The sequence below is a fragment of the Epinephelus moara genome, chromosome 8 (genome assembly GCF_006386435.1).
Source record: "Epinephelus moara isolate mb chromosome 8, YSFRI_EMoa_1.0, whole genome shotgun sequence".
In the NCBI taxonomy this organism is placed as follows: Eukaryota; Metazoa; Chordata; class Actinopteri; order Perciformes; family Serranidae; genus Epinephelus; species Epinephelus moara.
In genome coordinates this window covers 25471099-25490749 of record NC_065513.1, presented here as the reverse complement: position 1 = coordinate 25490749, position 19651 = coordinate 25471099, and the positions used below count along the sequence as shown (strand labels likewise).

The window sequence follows — 19651 nt, the reverse complement described above, 5'->3', positions numbered from 1 at the left end:
GTGTGTGCGCACGCATCAGAGTTTGGCAGACTGACTGATGACGGCTGAAGGATGTAAGTCAAGGGTTTAAATTAATTTAAACTCTAGTGGTTTTCTCTTTTAAAATTTCCATGTTTTTAGTAAATGTTTGGGAAAACTGTGCAATGTGAATTTTACACTCCAGTAATTCAAATAATTTAAGCATAAAATATAAAAACTGAGTTTATATGGAGCTGATTCAACTTCATCTTCAGATAGAAACATATTAGATAATACATTTTTTTGTTTTGTTTTTGTTTTACAGTAAATAAGGCCTTTAACTTTAACTGCACGATCTCCTTTATCCACCTTATGTGAATATAAACAGAAAACAGAGAGGTCAAACCTGAGATGCGTGTGTGAGCATACTAAAGGGTGCTTCTTTGAAATATATTTTATTCTAACAAAAGTTTCACAAGACTGCACAGAATAATTTATGGCAATCTTGTGGTTTTCTGCCTTTTGTAAACCTGCAGATGCAAAACAGCAACCTGCTCTCTTTCCTCTACACTAATATATTCATTACTGTCATTAACCTTTCTGCTACACAGTCCCCTTATCTAATTATCCCCCTGTTACCACTGAACACACACACACACACACACACACACACCATTCTCAGCTGCTACTCCCTCATCCCCACCTCCGCTACCCCACATGTTGTTTGACAAATGAGTGGTCTCGCCTCATCAAGCACATGACAATGTAAACAGATGGGAGGTGGAGACAGGGACCCGTGCCAGCTCTAAACACACAAACACAAACACACACACACACACACACACACACACACACACACATGCTAACACACACGCAGCCTAAAATCCCTAACATATGTTGCATTTATTCAAACAGCCATGCTCGGAGACACTTGCAGACGCTCGGGGAGTATGGCTAACAGGAGGGTCTTTCAGAGCAGCAACCAAGAAGAAATTATCTGATTTATTGATTCGTCTCCTCCTTTGTGCCTTTGTAATGAGGGCACAGATTGCTTGGGTATGAGTGACAGACAGATACACAGATAGATCTTAAGTTGTGCAGATTACATTAATAATATCACATCAAACCACCAGTGGCGGTAAGAAACTAAGCACATTTACATTTACTTTAAGGGGACCCAGATGAATCTGTGTGCTCATGTTTTATTTGCTCTGTCACATATATCTAGTTCCCTGCCTGTTCACACAGATTTCCTATGGACCAGGGATCGGCTAATCACAACCTTTTATCTAATATGGTGGTGGGTCACAGTCTAAAAGTGGGTCGTGGGTCCACTCTGAAAGGACCACAAGTGACTTGCTAACATGTCAAGTCTGTAAAAAACACTTTGTTTTGAAGTACAGTGAATTTCCGGCACATGGTTTTTATTTTGAAGTGCAGTTTCCCGCTGTAAAGTGAGTAAATAACAGACAGCTACTTAACAGAGACAGCAAACTACCTTGACAACATGGCCAAATGCAATATGATGCTGATTATATTAAACTGTGTGGACCTTGAACTAATGACTCAAGAGAAATCTGGACCTGTGGCTGGACCAGTTGGGAACCACTGTGTTAGAGAATAACCAGGATAGCTGCAGCTCATGTGGAGGTTTTTCTTAAATTACTATATTGAAATTCTGATTACAAAAAAGCAACACTTGTTCAAAGACATATTGATGCTACACCATCACAGCTCAACTGGTTGTAGGTCCAGAGGCATTTTGATCTGAGTCTGATAAATGTTTGTGGGTCTGGAAAAAAAAGATGTTTGGAAAAAAAAAGAAATCTAAGGATGTGGAGCTAGTGAGCACAGCAGACCTCATCAGCTGCTATGAGCATAACACACCAGAATCTCAGTTGGTGGTTGGGTTGCATTGTGGATAATGTAGGCTTCAGGTTTTGAGAATGAAGAAGAATGCATAAAAAAAAAAATGTCGTTGGTTCTGTAGACCATTTTTATTTTGACAACTTAATGAGCTGTCAGCAACCTTCAGGTTTTCTCCTCACACAGATTTCATGTCCTGCTGAATGCTGAAAGGTGGTGATGACAGACAGTTGTTAAATTGCATACAGGCGGAGCTTTATTCAAAAAGAACTTTATTCTGTGTGGAAATAAATAGCTGAGGGTTTATGCTACGTGTACATTTAGATATCTGGTGGTTATTGAGCGTCTTTCACCTTCAGAGTCAGATGCTGAGAGTCAGATATGCGACAACAGCACGACAGGACCGTGACCCAGGTGGCGTCTGAAACACAGTCTAAAAGCCAGAGATATACTTGCCTTTGAACCACATATTTGCATGGACAACCAGCTGCGTTGTGAATGGAGTTACTCACATACTTGCCTATGTACTACACGTTACTGGAGGATTCAACTAGCGAGCACACCAGGGAACTCAGGCCGTACAGGATGTAAACAATAAACATGGTGACACTCGAGGAGGTTAACATGTTGTTGACTCTGAGATCACAGCAGCAAAAGCGACAGTGGTGCCATCGTAGATGGTATGTTAGGCCCCTGAATCATTTGTCACTGTGCAACTGCAATTATACATCATACAGATGCAGGTGATTGTGGGCTTGGTTAATTAGCTTGTTTTCAAAACTTTCCACAATTTTTGATACTGCTGACATTTCTACTAACCCCTGACCCTGTCACATCACTGTTCTGCCCCTGTGCATATTGCATCTGGCAGACATGCAGTGTTAATTTCTTAGGATGTGCACAACCAAAGCTCCAAAGCATGTGACAGCCATCATGCACACACAATCACATAGTTTAAAGCAAGGACATATCCAGCTCAGAAGGTTCAGTTTGCTTGAAACAAACTAGTTTCTATAAAGTGGCATCCCAATAAAATCCAAGAAGGTCGAACTGTTTATACTTGTTCCAAATGGACACACTTGCAGGTGTGTGAAAAGCTACAGAGAAAATAAAATTACAGCAGTTATTTAAACCATTTGTGCAATTGGAAATGATCTGCTATACGATCAGCTCCTCACATACAGTATAACTTCTATAGCAGACAGTCATCCCCAGTTGGAAGTCAATGAAAACATATATAACACTGTGGGGTAATATAACAAAGACAACGGGTTGTGACATTAACATGAAGTCTCATACAATCATGTGCTGCACCAGGGTTCATCATATATAAACAAAGACGAGGCTGTCTCCATGTTAGCCATCGATGCAGTTCACTTGCCATAAAGTTTCACATCCTGGATGGTGCAAACAACAAACTTCTGTTTCCTTTCAGACCAACAACATGCAGCAGATCATTCAAACCAGAAACTGATGATTACTGAACTCCACCAGATAAAAATCTATTCCTATTTGTCTCATTTTCTGACATTACAATATGCAAAAGTAACACTCTGTTCTCTATCACATGCTGATATCTGTCAGCGTCACATACTAATGTCACTTTAAAAACATGCTCATACACTCGGCTTCACAGCTGTCCTTCTTGGAGTATCTTCACAACATGGCAACGCCAGTCTGGGCAAACTGTGCAAATCATATATGTGGAATATGTAATATATACACTATAATAAAAAATGAACATGGCAAGAAGTTTACACTGACTTAAATGTAATAAAATAAAGAACAGTAAGACTCCAAGCTATGGCTGAAGCACAGCTCAATCTACATATCCTTATAGAGTTCTTATGATGTCTTACGAAAAATTATGCACACTGTTCGTATGATAGCTTACAAATTAGTGCTCCTGCCAAGCCTCCAGGAACAGCGCCAGGACTGGAAGCCAATTTGACATAGTGGCCAAAGTGTGGAAGTACAACTTCCGGGTCTGTCACGTGATGCCTTTGATCCCAAAAAAGACCTTTTCCCATAGACTTACATTTTTTTTAGGTACATCAAATTTCCAGTACGAACACTTAATTAGTCCTTATTTAAATCAATATGTTCTAAAATTTGTAAAACTCACTGACAGGTGAATACAGTATTATTTTGAACTGATATTCATGTCGAGTTGCAGTTGGGAGGCGGTGTAATAGGAAATGCTAGTGTGCTTACTGTATGGGTCCATGGATGCTGAAGATCCAGGTAATTTTATACCTGGAAGATGAACTTTTTTTACAAACAGGGCTCTCTTTATACATCCATGGTCTGTACTGGTCAGGTTAGGTTCAAGAGAAGAATCGAGGTTGGGCATTGTCAAGTTATGTATGTATGTATGTAACCCAATGTTGAGTACGTACGTAACTTAAAATTACTCGACATTGACGTCTGGTTCCACATAGGACACAAACCCCTATCTGCTGGGTGAAAGGTCTGTGTTTTTGTGACACATCAACCACCCTGACTGCCTCCCTACACAGACTCTGTCACTCTTCATTCTGCCTAACCTGACTTCTTCCATCACTCCCCTCACGTGATGGAAGATAGTCTGCTGCGCATAGCTCACGTAATCACCGCCTCCTGGCTCACAATTACGTGCATTATATACGAATTACAGTGCATTACTTTTCGTAGTTAAAACGAACAGTGAATGAGAACAGCCTGGCTCAATACATCATGTTTAAATAACCTTGAACAACAAAACAATATCTGAACTGATGAGAAGTTGTGGGTATGGTGCTGTGATCCCATTAGGTCTATTGTTTGCTCACTTGATCCATATGTTTAATTGTTTCAGTTATTCATAATGATGATTTGTTCCTCATTGTCATTCATGTTTTGGCAGGTTTCTGCCTTTATAGTCCTTTGTCCACCTGTGATGAGGTCCAGCTCTGATGAGTTTGATCAGGTGCAGCAGGAGAAGTTTGGTTTCTTCCTGGGAGCATCTAAGTTGGGCAGCGACTGGTAGTGACTCTTGTCATCGAAAGCTGCCTGCTTTGTTACCTGCCTGTGGGGTGGGGAAAAAAAGGAACATAAAATGTATTAGTATTTGTTTTTAAAGGTAGGTGCCGATCACTTACGCCAATTTTGTTACTATTCAGCAGGGCTTTGGCTAGAGCGAGGTTATTATAAATGATTAAAACTAAAAAACAAAACAGTTTAGTTAACTAAAATAACTAACCAATATAAAAGGAACATATGCAGAAAACATCTTTGACAGTTTGCTCAAATTTGTCAAACAACAAGCATCAGGAGTCTCTGGTGCATATCCTCATTAAGACTGAGATATCTACAAGACAGTGAGTAAGTTGTCTTCATTAAGTTCTGATTGTATTGTAATACTTATTCTAAACTTCGTAAATATTGCCCTTGACAATTGCCCTCCATATAATAACAAAATAAAATAAAATAAAAACTAAAACGAGACATTACATACATAACATTCTGACAAATTAAAAACTAAAATTAAACCCACTTTGGAAACTAAATTAAAAACAAAATGAAAATAAAAGCTAATGAAAAAGACCCCAAAACTATAATACCTCTGGGTCACAGTATAGGCCTACAGGGGGAAGACCACTAGGAATAAACATGGATGCAAACAATGCAGGATTGAAAACACAAATTGGCTTTGCAAATGATTTATAAAAAAATAAACAATTTCAACACATTTCTTTCCCCCTAATGACACACACAATGAGTTTTGGTGACTAACACTGAATGTAAACACAACTTTTGTTTTTTTGTTTCTGTGAGAACCTCCACAGGGCACCTTTAACTCCCATGTTAGTTTTCCTCAGCAGCTTTTTGCTCTTACTTTTACACACTAGAGGGCAGCAAAGGTCAAAATTAAGAGCTAGTATTTGCTATTCATAAACTGGTCCCAATTCTTCTTCTTTTTTTGTGATTATTTAACTTGTAAAACAAACAATCGAACCTTATTTTCCCTCAGAGATGGTATATTTTCAGCACTGGTAATAAATCTTTCTATTGAATTTTAACTTGTCAAACTAATCAACATCAACAATGTTGGATTTCAGTGTCCAACTAAGCCACGCTAATTAGCATACATACGTGACATATATGGCCTGGAACAACAAAACTAAAGGTATACTATGCAGGGTTTTCCTAAAAAAAAGGTATAGACTCATGGATAAGTAATCCCTTTCAATCAGTACCTTTGACCCACTAGAAATGTATGTCAGAGTATTTTTCTGTAGAGACTCTGCCCTCTGCCTGTATTGTCTTATTTTCTTCTTATTTTCTGTGGTCATGAGGTTCCTGGGCACAGCGCTCAGGTGAGGTCAGGACTTGATAAAAAGGTAGTGACCAGGTACCAGTCCATAAGCAATGGTGGACATGGCACACAATAATAGCAAGGTGAAATATAAATCTGGGGTTGCTGGCTTTCACTGTTGCTGTATAATATACCTTCAACCACTGACATGTCCACTGTGAGGTAAAAAAAATATACACTCAAAAGTACACAATTTGTAAACATTAAAACTTCCTCTGCTGTTTTTGTTTGTGCACTCAGCTGACTGTATCACTTGTATCTCACCTGGCCAGGTGCAGCACAGCCTCCAGGATGTTGGAGCCGTCTTTGGCACTAGTTTCACAGAACAAAGTGTTGTATGTCTGTTGGGTGAACACAGAAAACCATTAATCCTTCATCACTATTGTTTTACTGCCAGTCACAAACCTTCACCATTAAGGGTTATGACTTTGAATTTACATTTGGATGAAACTAGGATACGTTTAGGATAAGTAGATATGTAGCAGGTGTACCAAATATTCACAGCTATGCAGCTATGTGGTCCTTAAATTATAGTAAATTGAGATAAGTGGGATGTTTATTCATCATTACCATTGCCAGTTTCTCTCCATAGCTGGTAGGGACACAGTTAGTTCCATCTTGTCTAAGATCACACTTATTACCCACGAGCATGATGGGAATATCCTCCTGGGACACATCCTGGAGTGCAAAAAAAAAATAAAAAAAAATGAAAAAGGTAAAAACAGGTACAGATAAAATGGAAAAAGTATATTACAGGAAACCTCAGTATTGTAAAATAGTTGCAGCATGGCGATTACAAAAATTATGCGTCAAATAAAATAACAGAAACTATTTAAGACTGGAACTATTGGTTCGACATAAAACACCACTGTGTTTACAGAGTTCATTATATCACACAACACATGACATATACGCACTGCATGCATAAATCAAAAGCCACAGAAATATCAATATGCCCACAATACAACAGCAGAACACAATCTAAACAACGTACATCTGCCACTTACATATCTGCTGCATGTAAAAGAGATAAACAAGCAACATCATTCAGTTTCATATTCAAATGAACATGTGACACCACTTTAATTACATCACATTATAATAACACAAGTGCTGCCAATACAAACTGTCATTGCAGATAGATTTCAGTGTCAGTCAGAAACTTTTTAGCAGAGGAGAGGATCACATTACCTCAATCATGTCCACCCACTCTCGAACATTAAGGAAGCTCTTCTCACAGGTGACGTCGTACAGCAGCAACACACCGTCCGCCCGGCGGAAATATGACTTTGCAATGCTGCGAAACCTGAGATGACAAATGGATTAAGATGCAGAATAATTACAAAATTGTCAATTATTTTTTTGTTGCAATAGAACACATCAGACAAAGCTGACATTGTATTCACACCAACACACACCTCTCTTGTCCTGCAGTGTCCCACAGTTGTAGTAAAACAGGCTCTCCATCCACGATTAGTGTTTTCATTTGGAAATCCACTCCTGAACACACACAAAGGAAACAAACCAACATGTCACCCTAAAGTAACCGGGTAAAAAAAAATATAGGTCATGTCAAGTGGAAATCCTCTGCTCCACCTACCCACTGCTCTTGGATTAAATATATCTTCTTGTAAACATGAAAAAAAAATAGGTGTACGCTGAGAGGACCATCAGGACCGTGTTTTGCATATGCTGATAAACTGACCTTTACTATTGTACTGACAAACTCATACACCATTTTTAGTGTCCCTGCCTAATCTATTGAAATTGGTCACTTTGTGTTTTAGTGTTGCATACTTCTTAGATGTGCAAACGTATACACACACTTAAATATTTACTTTTACACTTGTAGATACATAATATCAGTTCTTATAGGTAAAAATCTGTTCTTATTTTCTTGTACGGGCTTTTTGTTTCTCTTCTTTCCTGTATCTTTGATTTTGTAATGCCTTATTTGAAACTCTGTATCTTACTGTTATCTGTTTTTTTTGTCTGGAAACCCAATGAATAAAGTTTGGGGAGGAAAAAAGAGGGACAATACACATTTCACATGACAATATCAAGTAGTTAGTTCAGATTTACAGAATATCTACTCAAGTTTTTGCCTTCATTTGACAGCTCAAAGAACGAAACAATTAAGCTTGTTATTCTAAGATGAGTTTGACAATAACTGAGTTGGTTTTAGTTTTCTTCAACTCACCCAGTGTAGCGCTGGAGTTTAATTTGAATTCGTTCTTGCAAAGGCGAAGCAGGAAGCTGGACTTTCCCACGGCAGCATCTCCAGCCAACACGATCCTGTAGGCCTTCTCTGATGTCATGTAGCCCAGGTCAGCGCTGTCCCTGTCCTCGGTCTAGAGAGTGAAGATAGGGAGGAGAGAGGTGCACATGCAGCACTCTTAGATGACTCTATTTGCATTCTGCACTTTTACTTCATGTTTAATATATTTTGTCCTCAACATCGACAACTTTGCAACTGCTGCCTTTCTTATTTATTAACATCACTCTGTCCAACACGAACCAATGTAAAAACCTGAGAAGGGCATTTTTACCATGCTCCAAACAAGTCTGAATATTTCAAAAAATTTGAATGGGATTTTATTGTTGAATACAAGGCAGAATATATGAAAGATGGAGAACATTTTAAAGTTCAAACGGAGTTTCTACACAAATGTATGAATGAAGAAACTGACTTTGAAAATGCTTGAAAGACCTTGAATTTGTGTAAAATTTCAACATTCCTCCATTCACCTGAAAGGGGATAATTTCCCAGAAAATGGTGAATATTTCAGAAAGTCTGAAAAATATGAATGATAAAAATACATGCACACATTTCCTAATTGAGCTCCATATTTTAATGTTTGAATGCAGTTTATATGTTGAAAAATGTGGAGGGAGTAATGTGACAAAAAAGTGGGCAGATTTTTTTTGCGTGGAATAACATTGGGTGGGAATGCTTCAAATTTGTGCTTAATCTGACACGTAGATGTCGAGACATTTGCTGAGAGTTCTACCTCCATCTGTCATCTCTTCCTGTATTTCATCCCTCCCTTCTATCTTCCATTGGATAACCTCCCCTCTGTCATATCCTTCGTCTCTCTGTTACCTGAATACTGATGGCACTGAGGGCTTTTCGTATGGTCGGGGCTTCAAGTTTGGGTTCAGCTGGCTTCCAGTCCAAAACTGAGCTGCTGTCCGACCCAAACGCTGATTCACCATCCTGAGTCTCTGCTGGCTGTGATGTAGACACACAATAACAGACATTAATACAACAATCTGCTCAAACACAGGATTCACATGTTATCATTATGACTTCAGCTGTAAACATGAACAAGCTGTGAAACATTTTATCCTTGGCATACAGCAAACAGCTTTTCAAAATGGCTCCTTAACTTCAAAGGTTTATTTCCACTATGTTCTTTTATATTTATTGACTCAAGTTGAGTCTGAGTGGTTACAATGCAAGCCCATCACTTCATAGCTCTCACAGACTCACAGATCACTCAGCAAAGAGCCTATTTTGGGGGGTTAATGACTCACTTCACCAACTACAGCTGTATGAAATATTCCTTATATCATTTTTTCAGCCATTCTAGCGTTGAGTGATATATCTCAGCAACTATTAAATGTACTAGCATGAAATGTACCAGTATGCATGTTCCCCAGAGGATAAATCCTACGGACTTTTCATGACGCAACATCATGAAGTGAAATTTTCAGTTGGTTAAATACTTTGGTTTATGATCAAACACCTGCAGATCAGCCTCAGCTGTACTTTGTGTCACTTGGCAAACGTTAGCATGCTAAAACACTACGGTAAACATGGTAAACAACATTATACCTGCATCAGTATGTTAGCATTGTCTTTGTGAGCATGATGTCATCACAGCAAATACTGAACGTACACTTGTGTCTCTTATTGTCTCACCTCAGTGTCAGAGTTCTCTCCCATCATGCTGTCGTTGTTGTCCTCCTCCACTTTCTTCTCCTCCCTCTCCTCCTCGTCCTCTTCATCTTGACCTTTGGTCTCCTGCTCTGAGTCATAGCCTCCGTGGGAACCTCTGAGTGTTGACAGGCCGCTGTCCACATAGATCTCCGGCAGGCTGTCCTCCTCACACTCACTGCTGTGTCTACGCCTCAGGCCTGGGTCACACATGGCCAAGGCCAGAGTGTCACAGCTGGGCCGGCGGCTGTACAGAGGGTAATCATCCATACGCTGGCAGAACCTGAGGGGAGAGATCAGGAAATAGTCCAGGACATAAACACATGGGTTGGTTCAACGCCCTGTCCCTGGTGGTGTCCAGCCACTCAGATAGTTTTGTTTTCATTTGCCTGGGTATTGAGATATTTTCTGCTTCAGTTCCAGTACAATGGTGTTGAACAGTTTGGACGCATTGGTCTGAAGCCATCCACATTTTTACTACTCTTCATTAGAAAGTGGTTGACTACCTTCCACTTCCATTAATTTGAGGTGGGAGCAGAAATCTTAGAGGTCAGTGTTTTAAAATTTGGTCAAAAACCACCAACCCCTCGTCTGATTCCTCACCATACGCTGTTGCATAAAGATTAGGACCCTGTCACACCTTGCTTGTTTGGTCAGGACTTTCAGACTTTTCAGTTTGATCAGAAAAAAAATTAAAGGTCTGAAACCTCCCCAGGACAATGATCTGCATGAAACAGCCCAACTTTGGTTCGACGGAGGTGTTTTTGGTCTGGATCATATTGAACCATGGTCTGGTTCACTTATAGTGTGAAAGTATTTTTTGGATGGCTCAAACCATCTGTAGCAACTGTACCATTGGCACAGTTACAGGAAGTTCTAGCAGGCCAGCATCATGTTAACTGAGAAACAGACATACTCTAGTTATTATATTGCAACAAAAAAATTACCAATTTTTAACTGGCTAATTAATCTGTATCTTAAACCATTTGTCATCCAAGGTTTTGCATCATCGCTAAGTCTTACTTCCGCCAGGCGGACGGTGTTGCTGCTGTATGATGTCACTTGTGAGAAGAGCTTTCTTAATATTCAAGAGTGGGTGGACATGATCAAGGTAATGTCATACTCTCCTTTGAAACCTGAGCAAATCCACTTGATTTCTCCACACGAGACATTGGTAGAAAGAGTAAATTAAAAACAAGAAACTTAGTAAAAAAGAAAAAAAATTAAATTAAAAAAAAGGAAATAAATAAATACAAAAAAAAAAGTTAAAAACAAACAAGAAAATGAAATGGAAAAAGTGCTTAAAAATTCCAAAAAAAATCCTGTAACATAATTTTAAAGTTTAAAATAGTAATTTTTTAAGTCAAGTCAAGTCAAATTTATTTGTATAGCACATTTCATATGACAAGCATAGCTCAATGTGCTTAAAATAAACACAACATACATATAAAAACAAACATAACAATGAGGAAATTGCATAGTACAAGAGCATGTAGAAACCTGATAATAACAATAATACAAAAATAATGGTACAGCTGGTTTAAACCACACACACATCTAAGTAAAAGCTTGTGAAAAAAGATGTGTTTTTAACCTGCGTTTAAAAGTGGATATTGATGTAACAGACCTGAGGTCTTGGGGTAAGGAATCCCAAAGAATTGGAGCATAGTGACTAAAGGCACCATGAGCTGATCTAGAATATATTCTTGGAATAGTAAGAAGGCCTCTACTTCCAGATCTCAGGAATCTATCTGGCATGTACTCAGCCAGCATGTCATTGATATGAGGTGGAGCTACACCATTCATAGCTTTAAAAACAATAAGCAAAATCTTAAAATTAATTCTTTGCTTCACAGGAAGCCAGTGAAGAGAAATTAAATTGGAAGTGATGTGCTCATATTTTTTGGTCCTGGTTATCACTCTAGCTGCAGCATTCTGAACAAGCTGGAGCCTGTAATGTGCCTGTTTTGTTATTCCTGCAAAAGTCCATTACAGTAGTCCAGCCTGCTAGAAATGAAAGCATGCACCAACTTTTCAGCATCTGAGAGGGATATAAATGATCTAACTTTAGTTATGTTTCTAAGATGATAGAATGCAGTCTGAAAATTAAGATCAGTGTCAATAATAACACCGAGATTCTTGACATGCTCACTAAGTTTCACAGAAAGAAGAGTCAGTAGGGAACTAATCTGGTGCCTTAAACCTTTTGGACCAACGAGAAGAATTTCAGTTTTGTCATCATTAAGTTGTAAGAAGTTTTTGGTCATCCAGCACCTAACATCATTGATGCACTGGATGAGGTCATTTACAGGACTAAGATGCTTAGCAGAGACAGATATGTATTGACGGATTATGGAACCAAGTGGGAGCATGTATAAGTTAAAAAGAAGAGGACCAAGGATAGAACCTTGAGGCACTCCATATAAAACGCTGACCTCATCTGAAAGACAGTCTCCAACTGAAACAGAAAAACATCTGCCTGTAAGGTAGGAAGAAAGCCAGTGTAGAACAGTGCCTTTGAAACCAAGACAATTTTCGAGGTGACTAAGCAGAATAGCATGGTTGACTGTGTCGACTGTGTTTAAAAATAAGTTTCTGAATCTACTCTTTTTTTTTTTTTTTTTGCAATTTGTGGGACTTTTCTTGCCAGGTTGCTCATTGCATTTTTTCCCATTTTTTGGAAAGGGATTGCACCTTTATGTTTAAGGTTCAAAGGTTTAAATACTTGGCGAAAGGCATCTGAAAGCAGCACAGAAAAAGTGATGTCACTCCTGGTTTCAGTGATAGTTCAGTGTGTAGCAAGTGATTGGTCAAGACAGAAAGAGACAGAGACAGAGACTGAGACAGGTGCTGACGATCAGCGTCAGTGCACAATGTGCATAATCATAGCACAATTCAGTGCATACATGAAAATGCTGTTTTTGTAATACTTTTGTCTTTTTATCTCCATGCTTTTAATGGAAACAGTGTAAGATTTCCAGTGCACCTGTACTTACACCCATAAATGCTTTATTGTTGGTGTATTTTTTTTCTTTGTGGTCTTGACAGAAAAAAATCACCATTACAAGTGGTTATTCTTTTACTTCAATAGAAAAGACCACAATTTCTCTCTTGCAAGGATGATGATTGCAATGTATATCCTCCTTTTACCACACTGAGATAAAACCTTTGTCCCTTGACTCCACTGAATCATGTGTCAACTTCTCAGCTCAGCAGCCTGGACAGCACCTTAAATAAATATCTCTCAGCACATTCAACGGTTACTTTCACTACTGTGTAAATACACCATCATGTGTTTTAGGAGAAAAAAAGACTTCAACTCCAATCAAAAACACCTTGACTTGTATGTCACTGTGTACTTAGGATAAATGTCCTTTTGAACTGGAGATGCAAATGACTTAAACCTGACGAACCTGGTCTGAAATCAAACCCTTGAAGCTGCGAACCAGTTAATCATCCTAAATCTACTGTTTGACATTAAACGTTTGTCCTCAAAACAACTGAAAATAATCTGCCTGTGAGTTTGACTTGTTTCTAAAAGGAAGAATTTAAATGTGTTAGGAATAAGAAGATGATATCATATGTTGCGAAAAGTAAAAGAAAAGCACTCACATGGGTGCAGAAGGTATGATGATATTTTAACAGATACAAACTGAGTCCAGAATCTTCTCAACAGTTTATAACCATCTGTATTGTGTGCAGGTCTTACCTATCCATAAGTGCGTAGGGTGATGTGTAACAGATGCTTTTACTTCTGTTTCTGTTCTTTATGTCTCCTGGTGACCCTCCATTAGACTGTAACACACAACGTCAACAACGTTACATTAACGTCTTCATCTGTCCCTATGTTTTACATGAACACAGATCTTTTGGACTTTTATCTCTGTACATTGCACATTTTTATACTTCATACGTGAACTTTTGCAAATTTCTTGACAATATTTTAGACAATTCTCCAAAGACTGCCACTTCTAAAACTTAAACAGTGTATTTGTTTTTATGCAGATATATTGTACATATATTTAATCGTTTTTTAAAGTCATATCTTTATTGTAATTTTGTCCTATATTTATGTCTCTTTATTTTTATTTTCTATATTTTCTTTTATTGTGAATTTAATTTTCTCTAAATACTTTCATGTTATGCACCAATACACCAAAACAAATTAAATTCAGTGTTGGAGACTTTGAAAGCACAGCCCATTACTTCACATCGGAAAAAGCTGAATGACAGCAAAGGGAAAAATCTAGTTTGGTTAATTAAAGCTAGTAGTTCAAACTACTTTGTAAAAAAAATGATAATGTATATGTGATATGAAATTATAACAACATATAATACAAAAAAGTCACATGCCAGCAAAAAATGCAACTCAGCTGAGTTTATTGCAGAAAGTGCCCAATTGTTCACAGCTCATACATTAAAGAAAAAAAAAATAATACCCCACACTCTGTATGGGATACTACAGTCCAGGTGGGGGTATTGCACCATGCAAGATCACTCAGTTAGCAGGTAACTTCTAAAATGGCATGCAACAACTTCTCCTCAATTTTTTCAAGTTTAGATTTAAAAAATACTGCCTGATGAATTGTCAAGCCTTCACAGTAGTCAGGATGAAAGAAAGAGGGGGTGGGGCTGGTCAAAGGAGATTCACTTACAGTACAGAATCAATGGTAAAATAAAAATGAATAAATAAAATCATTAATTTCTTTTATGGCCCCAAATTGTTCGTAGTTTCGGTAGTTTCCTGCACAAGAAACAAAAATGACAAAATAATGAATACTTGAATCACTGTGCAAATATGTACGTAGTTGAACTACCAGCAACCTACTGTTAAAACCTTCTATTAGTTCAATTATATGTAGTTCACAGCTCCTGTTTAAATAATTGGGTTCAAGTATCAGAAGTTTGTTCTCAATTTCTGACTGTGAAAAGTAAAACATGCATCCTCAAATATACAGTCAGCAGAGAGAGCAGCAGTAAAACCTGACTCGTCAAACACTACTGTATGCTAAGACCAGTGTTCACATCTGATGCTGTACATTTATTCTCTCCCCACATGCACATATTATTTGTACCCTATACTTCATACCATGAACTTTAGCACATCCACTGGGTTGGTATTTTGCACATTCTTCCACAAATCTGTACAGCTCTTCCACTTTAAAGCTAAAGTTGGTCACTTCTATAAAAAATAATGTTTCTCTTTTTTTGTACCTATATTCACAAAGCACTGAATGAGACAGATAATCTATGAAAAAATCATATTCCTCAGCCCTCTCTATTGCCTTAGCACTTCTAATAGCTTTACTGCAAGTGATCGGAAACAACCAATCAGAACTGAGGAGTCTCCAACACGGCTGTCAAACATGAGGCAGTTTGTGATGCGGGTAGCAAAATAGCAGGTTTGTGCATTTAGTCCTTCTCAGGCAAGCTCAGGGGTTTAGTGTTGCGATAGCCCACAGGAATGACCCTCCAGTACGCTTTTTTTTTTCTTCGAGTGAGGATTAGAATATATGCAATTGACATCATCCAGTCAAAATTAATATATATTAAAACGCTTGAAGATCCACTCATTACTAAAAGTGTATGTCATCCAAGAGAGACAATAAAAACTAAAGTAATGGTCAAAGTGTCACATTGAAATATAAGGTGTGTTGATGGATAGGGACGGTACAAAATGGTTCCGATGGTACCATCTACAACTTTTCACAGTGGAAAAGGAAAAAAGGCTTACCAAACTGAACTAAACTGTACCATACTGCCTGGTGAAAACAGGGCTAAATAGGCAATGCGGTAACAGAATCTTGATTCATATTTAATTAGCGCTGCGTAGTTTGACCACAGTTCACGAGCAGTGATTGACATGATTGACATCTGCATTAGAGCCTCCTCTGCTCTGATTGGTTGCTGACTGCACTGCAGTCTGACTCTAGTGAATGCCATTAGAGACAGTAGGACAAGGGACATGGTTTTTTCAGACTGTTAAATGTAGTGATGGTTTGAAATATGAGTACCAACTGTAGCTTTAAAGACAGATATAATTTTTTGTGTATTTCTTATATTTTTTTCATATTTTATATGTTGATTTTGTGTCCTTACTTAATTGGATTTATCGTTACACGCTGAGACACCAAGACAAATTCCATGTATGTGCAAACCTACTTGGCAATAACACTGTTTCTGATTTTGATTCTTTACCCAGCCCAGTGGATGGCATAACATCAGCCTCCTGAAATTTGGAAACTGAACTACTTTTGAATTTTTATTATTTTTCGATTAACTGTGCAGCTTTACCCTGGAGGTCCTTTCCAAGGCTGCTCTCAGGCCATCGTTGGTGTCGTGCAGCTTCCTGTTGGCCGTCCTATCCACACAGAAACAAAAAATAATTATATATATAATTATATATTTATTATCTTTATTCTCCAGTATATTAAGAGTTTACTAAGATCTCTTTCCACCTCTAATAGAAAACCTCAACAATAATGTGTTTTATTTTATTAGGTGCGTTTAATACTGTCAGACTTACTGCAGCATCTCGATCTGGCTCTCCAGAGTGTCCCGCTCATCAGAGAACTGTCTCATGAGCTCTTCGTCTCTGCAACCAAACATAAACAATTGGTTATTATGAATATAAATCAAAAGACCAGTCAATGTTATGACATCCTGAATCAGTGCCAGTAAAAATCTATTTTTGTGTCACAAAGGACCTCCTGCACATAACTTCACTGACTTTAAAAACTGACTATAAATAAGACGAGAGATATTTTTCAATGCCTCTGTATTCCATTTTATATCAGTAAAACCAGATATTTCAGAATTTATGATTAACATGAGACACAAAGACAGAGAAACAACAATGTAAAGACCATCACTGTGATGGTCCGAGAAGGCAGAGTGTTGTCCTGCCGGTGGCTCTGTTGCTTCTGTTGCTAAGTAACACTTCTGAAGAAGGCATTGTGTGTGTGAAGTCACTCCAGGATATCCTGTTTCAGCTGTGACAAAATGAAAACACCCCCAGGAACGAACCGTGACACCGTCTGTCAGTCAGAGCGGGGGCATGGCCTCTGTCTCTGTGTGTTTCTGTCTGCTGCAGCAAAACACCTCAGTGTGGAGTTGCTTGATGAGCAGATTGAGGCCAGATTAATATATTTTATTCTCCTAAAGCTAATGCATTTCTTAAATAATCAAAAATATGTTTGAAATTTAAGTTGGAGCATTTGGAGCTTTCTCCATGTGATGAGAACAGAGTGCAAATATTTATTATTCTCAAGTTCACATAATTTAAAAGCAAGGTGAGAAAAAGGTGGAGAAAACCTGTTCTGCAAGTCAGTAATTTTAGGTTTAGACTTTCAGAGTTTACCCTGGGAAAGAAGAGTGTTTGATCAGAAAGGGAGTCTAATGCAACAATCATCTTTCCCTGTCACTCTGAGAAATGCATCACCTAATGTAAGGTCAGCACAGACAAAAGTCCCATTTCCACCAAGCAGGTATGGTTCAGGTCAGTTTGGTGCGCTTGTTTTCCGTTTCCACTGTGAAAAGTTGTGGATGGTACCAATGGAACCGTTCTGTACCGTCCCCATTTTTGGGACCCCCTCTGTTGGGGTACCTAGCACACAGATCTGGTACTAAAAGGTGGAGCTGTGAACACTGCAGTCCCTTGATTGGTCAATAGCAGACGGTCACTCTGCTCAGGGCTGAGCTGTGGCTGGTTTTGAAGCTCATGTAGCCACTGTTCATACTGTAGAGAGTTTTACTCGTAGACTGCAACTATAAAATGAAAGGATGTTTTGCTGCCTCTCACAGCAGCTAGAGTCAGAATAAAAAATAACTTCATTCACTGGACTGACTGCAGACGACTTTTAAGGTGGAACGTTAACTTGTAATGTTACTCAGTGCATGAGTTGACGGCATGAATCCATCAGCACACCTTAAATTTCACTGTGACAACTTTGACTATTACTTTAGTTTTTATATGACGTACACTTTTAGTAATGAGTGGATCTTCAAATGTTTATTATCTTTATTTCAACCGAATTATGTGAACTGCATATATTCTAATCCTCACTTGGAGAAAAAAAAAGCGTCATTCCTGTGGGATCTGGAAACACTAAACCCCTGAGTTTGCCTTAGAAGGACTAAATGCACAAGCCGTTTTTTTAATAATATCCCATGGAGAGAGACTGTCACTGCAGCCTGTTTTATTTTGTTCAGAAAATGTCAGTGTGTTACCCCTTTTCGTGGACGATAAACGAGGTGCAGACTGATAGGGGAAATACAGCGAGTGCTGGATGGAGCAGTGAGTGACAACAACCCCGCCCACATTTAAGAGGACTGTTTGTGGTAGAAATGCTAGGGTCTAGGTAGAATATCTGAGGGTGACTTTTAGTTCCAAAGGTACCATACTGAAATCCAGTCAAATGAGCCAAAACTAAATAATTATTTCATGAAATTAAAGATATAAACTTCAACACAAAGCATACATAAAGACCCACACCACAGTCTAATGAATTCACCGTTCATTGCTGATGTTTTGATCGGTAAGCTCTGTCTTTAGCGAGTCCATCTCACTGTGCAGACAGGCGACTTTGGTCTGAGACTTCAACAGCTCCTGTTTCAACTTCTGGTTCTCCTGCAGAAAGGAGGAATATTTGTGTGTTTTAAACCAGAGAAAAGAAATAAAAATACTTCTGATAACTTGTACAAAAATGTACTGAAATGAATGTTGTAAACATGTATATTGTGTCTCACCAGCGTTAGCTCATTGATCTTCTTCTTTAAAGCCGGGCTCTCGTCTTTCACAGTGATGGTCTTGTACTTCTCTTCAATCTGAAGGATAAGATCAAATATTTACGATTACGGTTATTTGACTTGTAAGGAAACCAGATTGCACTTACACTGTCGTTTGAAACACAGACCGGCACACATTTAGGGCTGAGCAATATATTGACATTATGTCGATACTGTGATATGAGGCTATATATCGTCTTAGATTACTGTAATATCCCAATTGTTGTCTTTACCTGTTTTTAAAAGCTGTATTACAGTAAAGTGATGTAATTTTCTGACCTTACTAGACCGTTGTAGCTGTTCGATTACTTGCCTTTGCTCACGTAGTCATTATATTCACATTACTGATGATTATTTATCAAAAATCACACTGTGTAAAAATTTTGTGAAAGCACCAATAGTCAAAGCTAAAATATCATCACATAACTGATGTGTTTTTCCTCCATGTCACCCAGCCCTACACACAGTCATGGCAACTTTGAAGGTTCAGTCAGTGGACTGCAGCTGACACTTGTGTTTTCATGATGTCAGAGGGATAAATCAGTCCTGAATGCAGCCACTGTTTTTCTTAAAGGAATCAATTTTCCACTGTTGAGTCGTGTTTTTTCCCAAACACGTACAGAGCTGTTAATTTTTAAGAGGTTGTTTGTATTTGCATCTAAATGGGTCAGATGCTTCTCTCCAGCAGGGACTTCTTGTTATGAAGCCTCAGACCTCACGTCATTGGGAGAGTATAACACTGCTGTATTTGTTGACGTGCTTGT

The 19651-nt window shown here is 38.4% G+C and overlaps 1 protein-coding gene across 1 annotated transcript in view; it reads right to left on the bottom strand.

The window, feature by feature from the left end:
* Positions 1–1365: 1365 nt before the first annotated feature.
* The window catches only part of rasef (RAS and EF-hand domain containing), a 30708-nt gene continuing 12422 nt past the window's right edge, over positions 1366–19651 (bottom strand). The window contains exons 5-17 of the mRNA XM_050050523.1: positions 18849–18926; positions 18614–18729; positions 16627–16695; positions 16395–16461; positions 13810–13895; positions 10086–10383; positions 9264–9392; positions 8361–8511; positions 7579–7660; positions 7352–7466; positions 6731–6838; positions 6425–6501; positions 1366–4870 (exon numbers count right to left, since the gene is read on the bottom strand). Coding sequence (XP_049906480.1) covers positions 4768–4870; positions 6425–6501; positions 6731–6838; positions 7352–7466; positions 7579–7660; positions 8361–8511; positions 9264–9392; positions 10086–10383; positions 13810–13895; positions 16395–16461; positions 16627–16695; positions 18614–18729; positions 18849–18926 — 1479 coding nt within the window. The 3' untranslated portion in view covers positions 1366–4767. The remainder of the gene's footprint in view (positions 4871–6424; positions 6502–6730; positions 6839–7351; positions 7467–7578; positions 7661–8360; positions 8512–9263; positions 9393–10085; positions 10384–13809; positions 13896–16394; positions 16462–16626; positions 16696–18613; positions 18730–18848; positions 18927–19651) is intronic.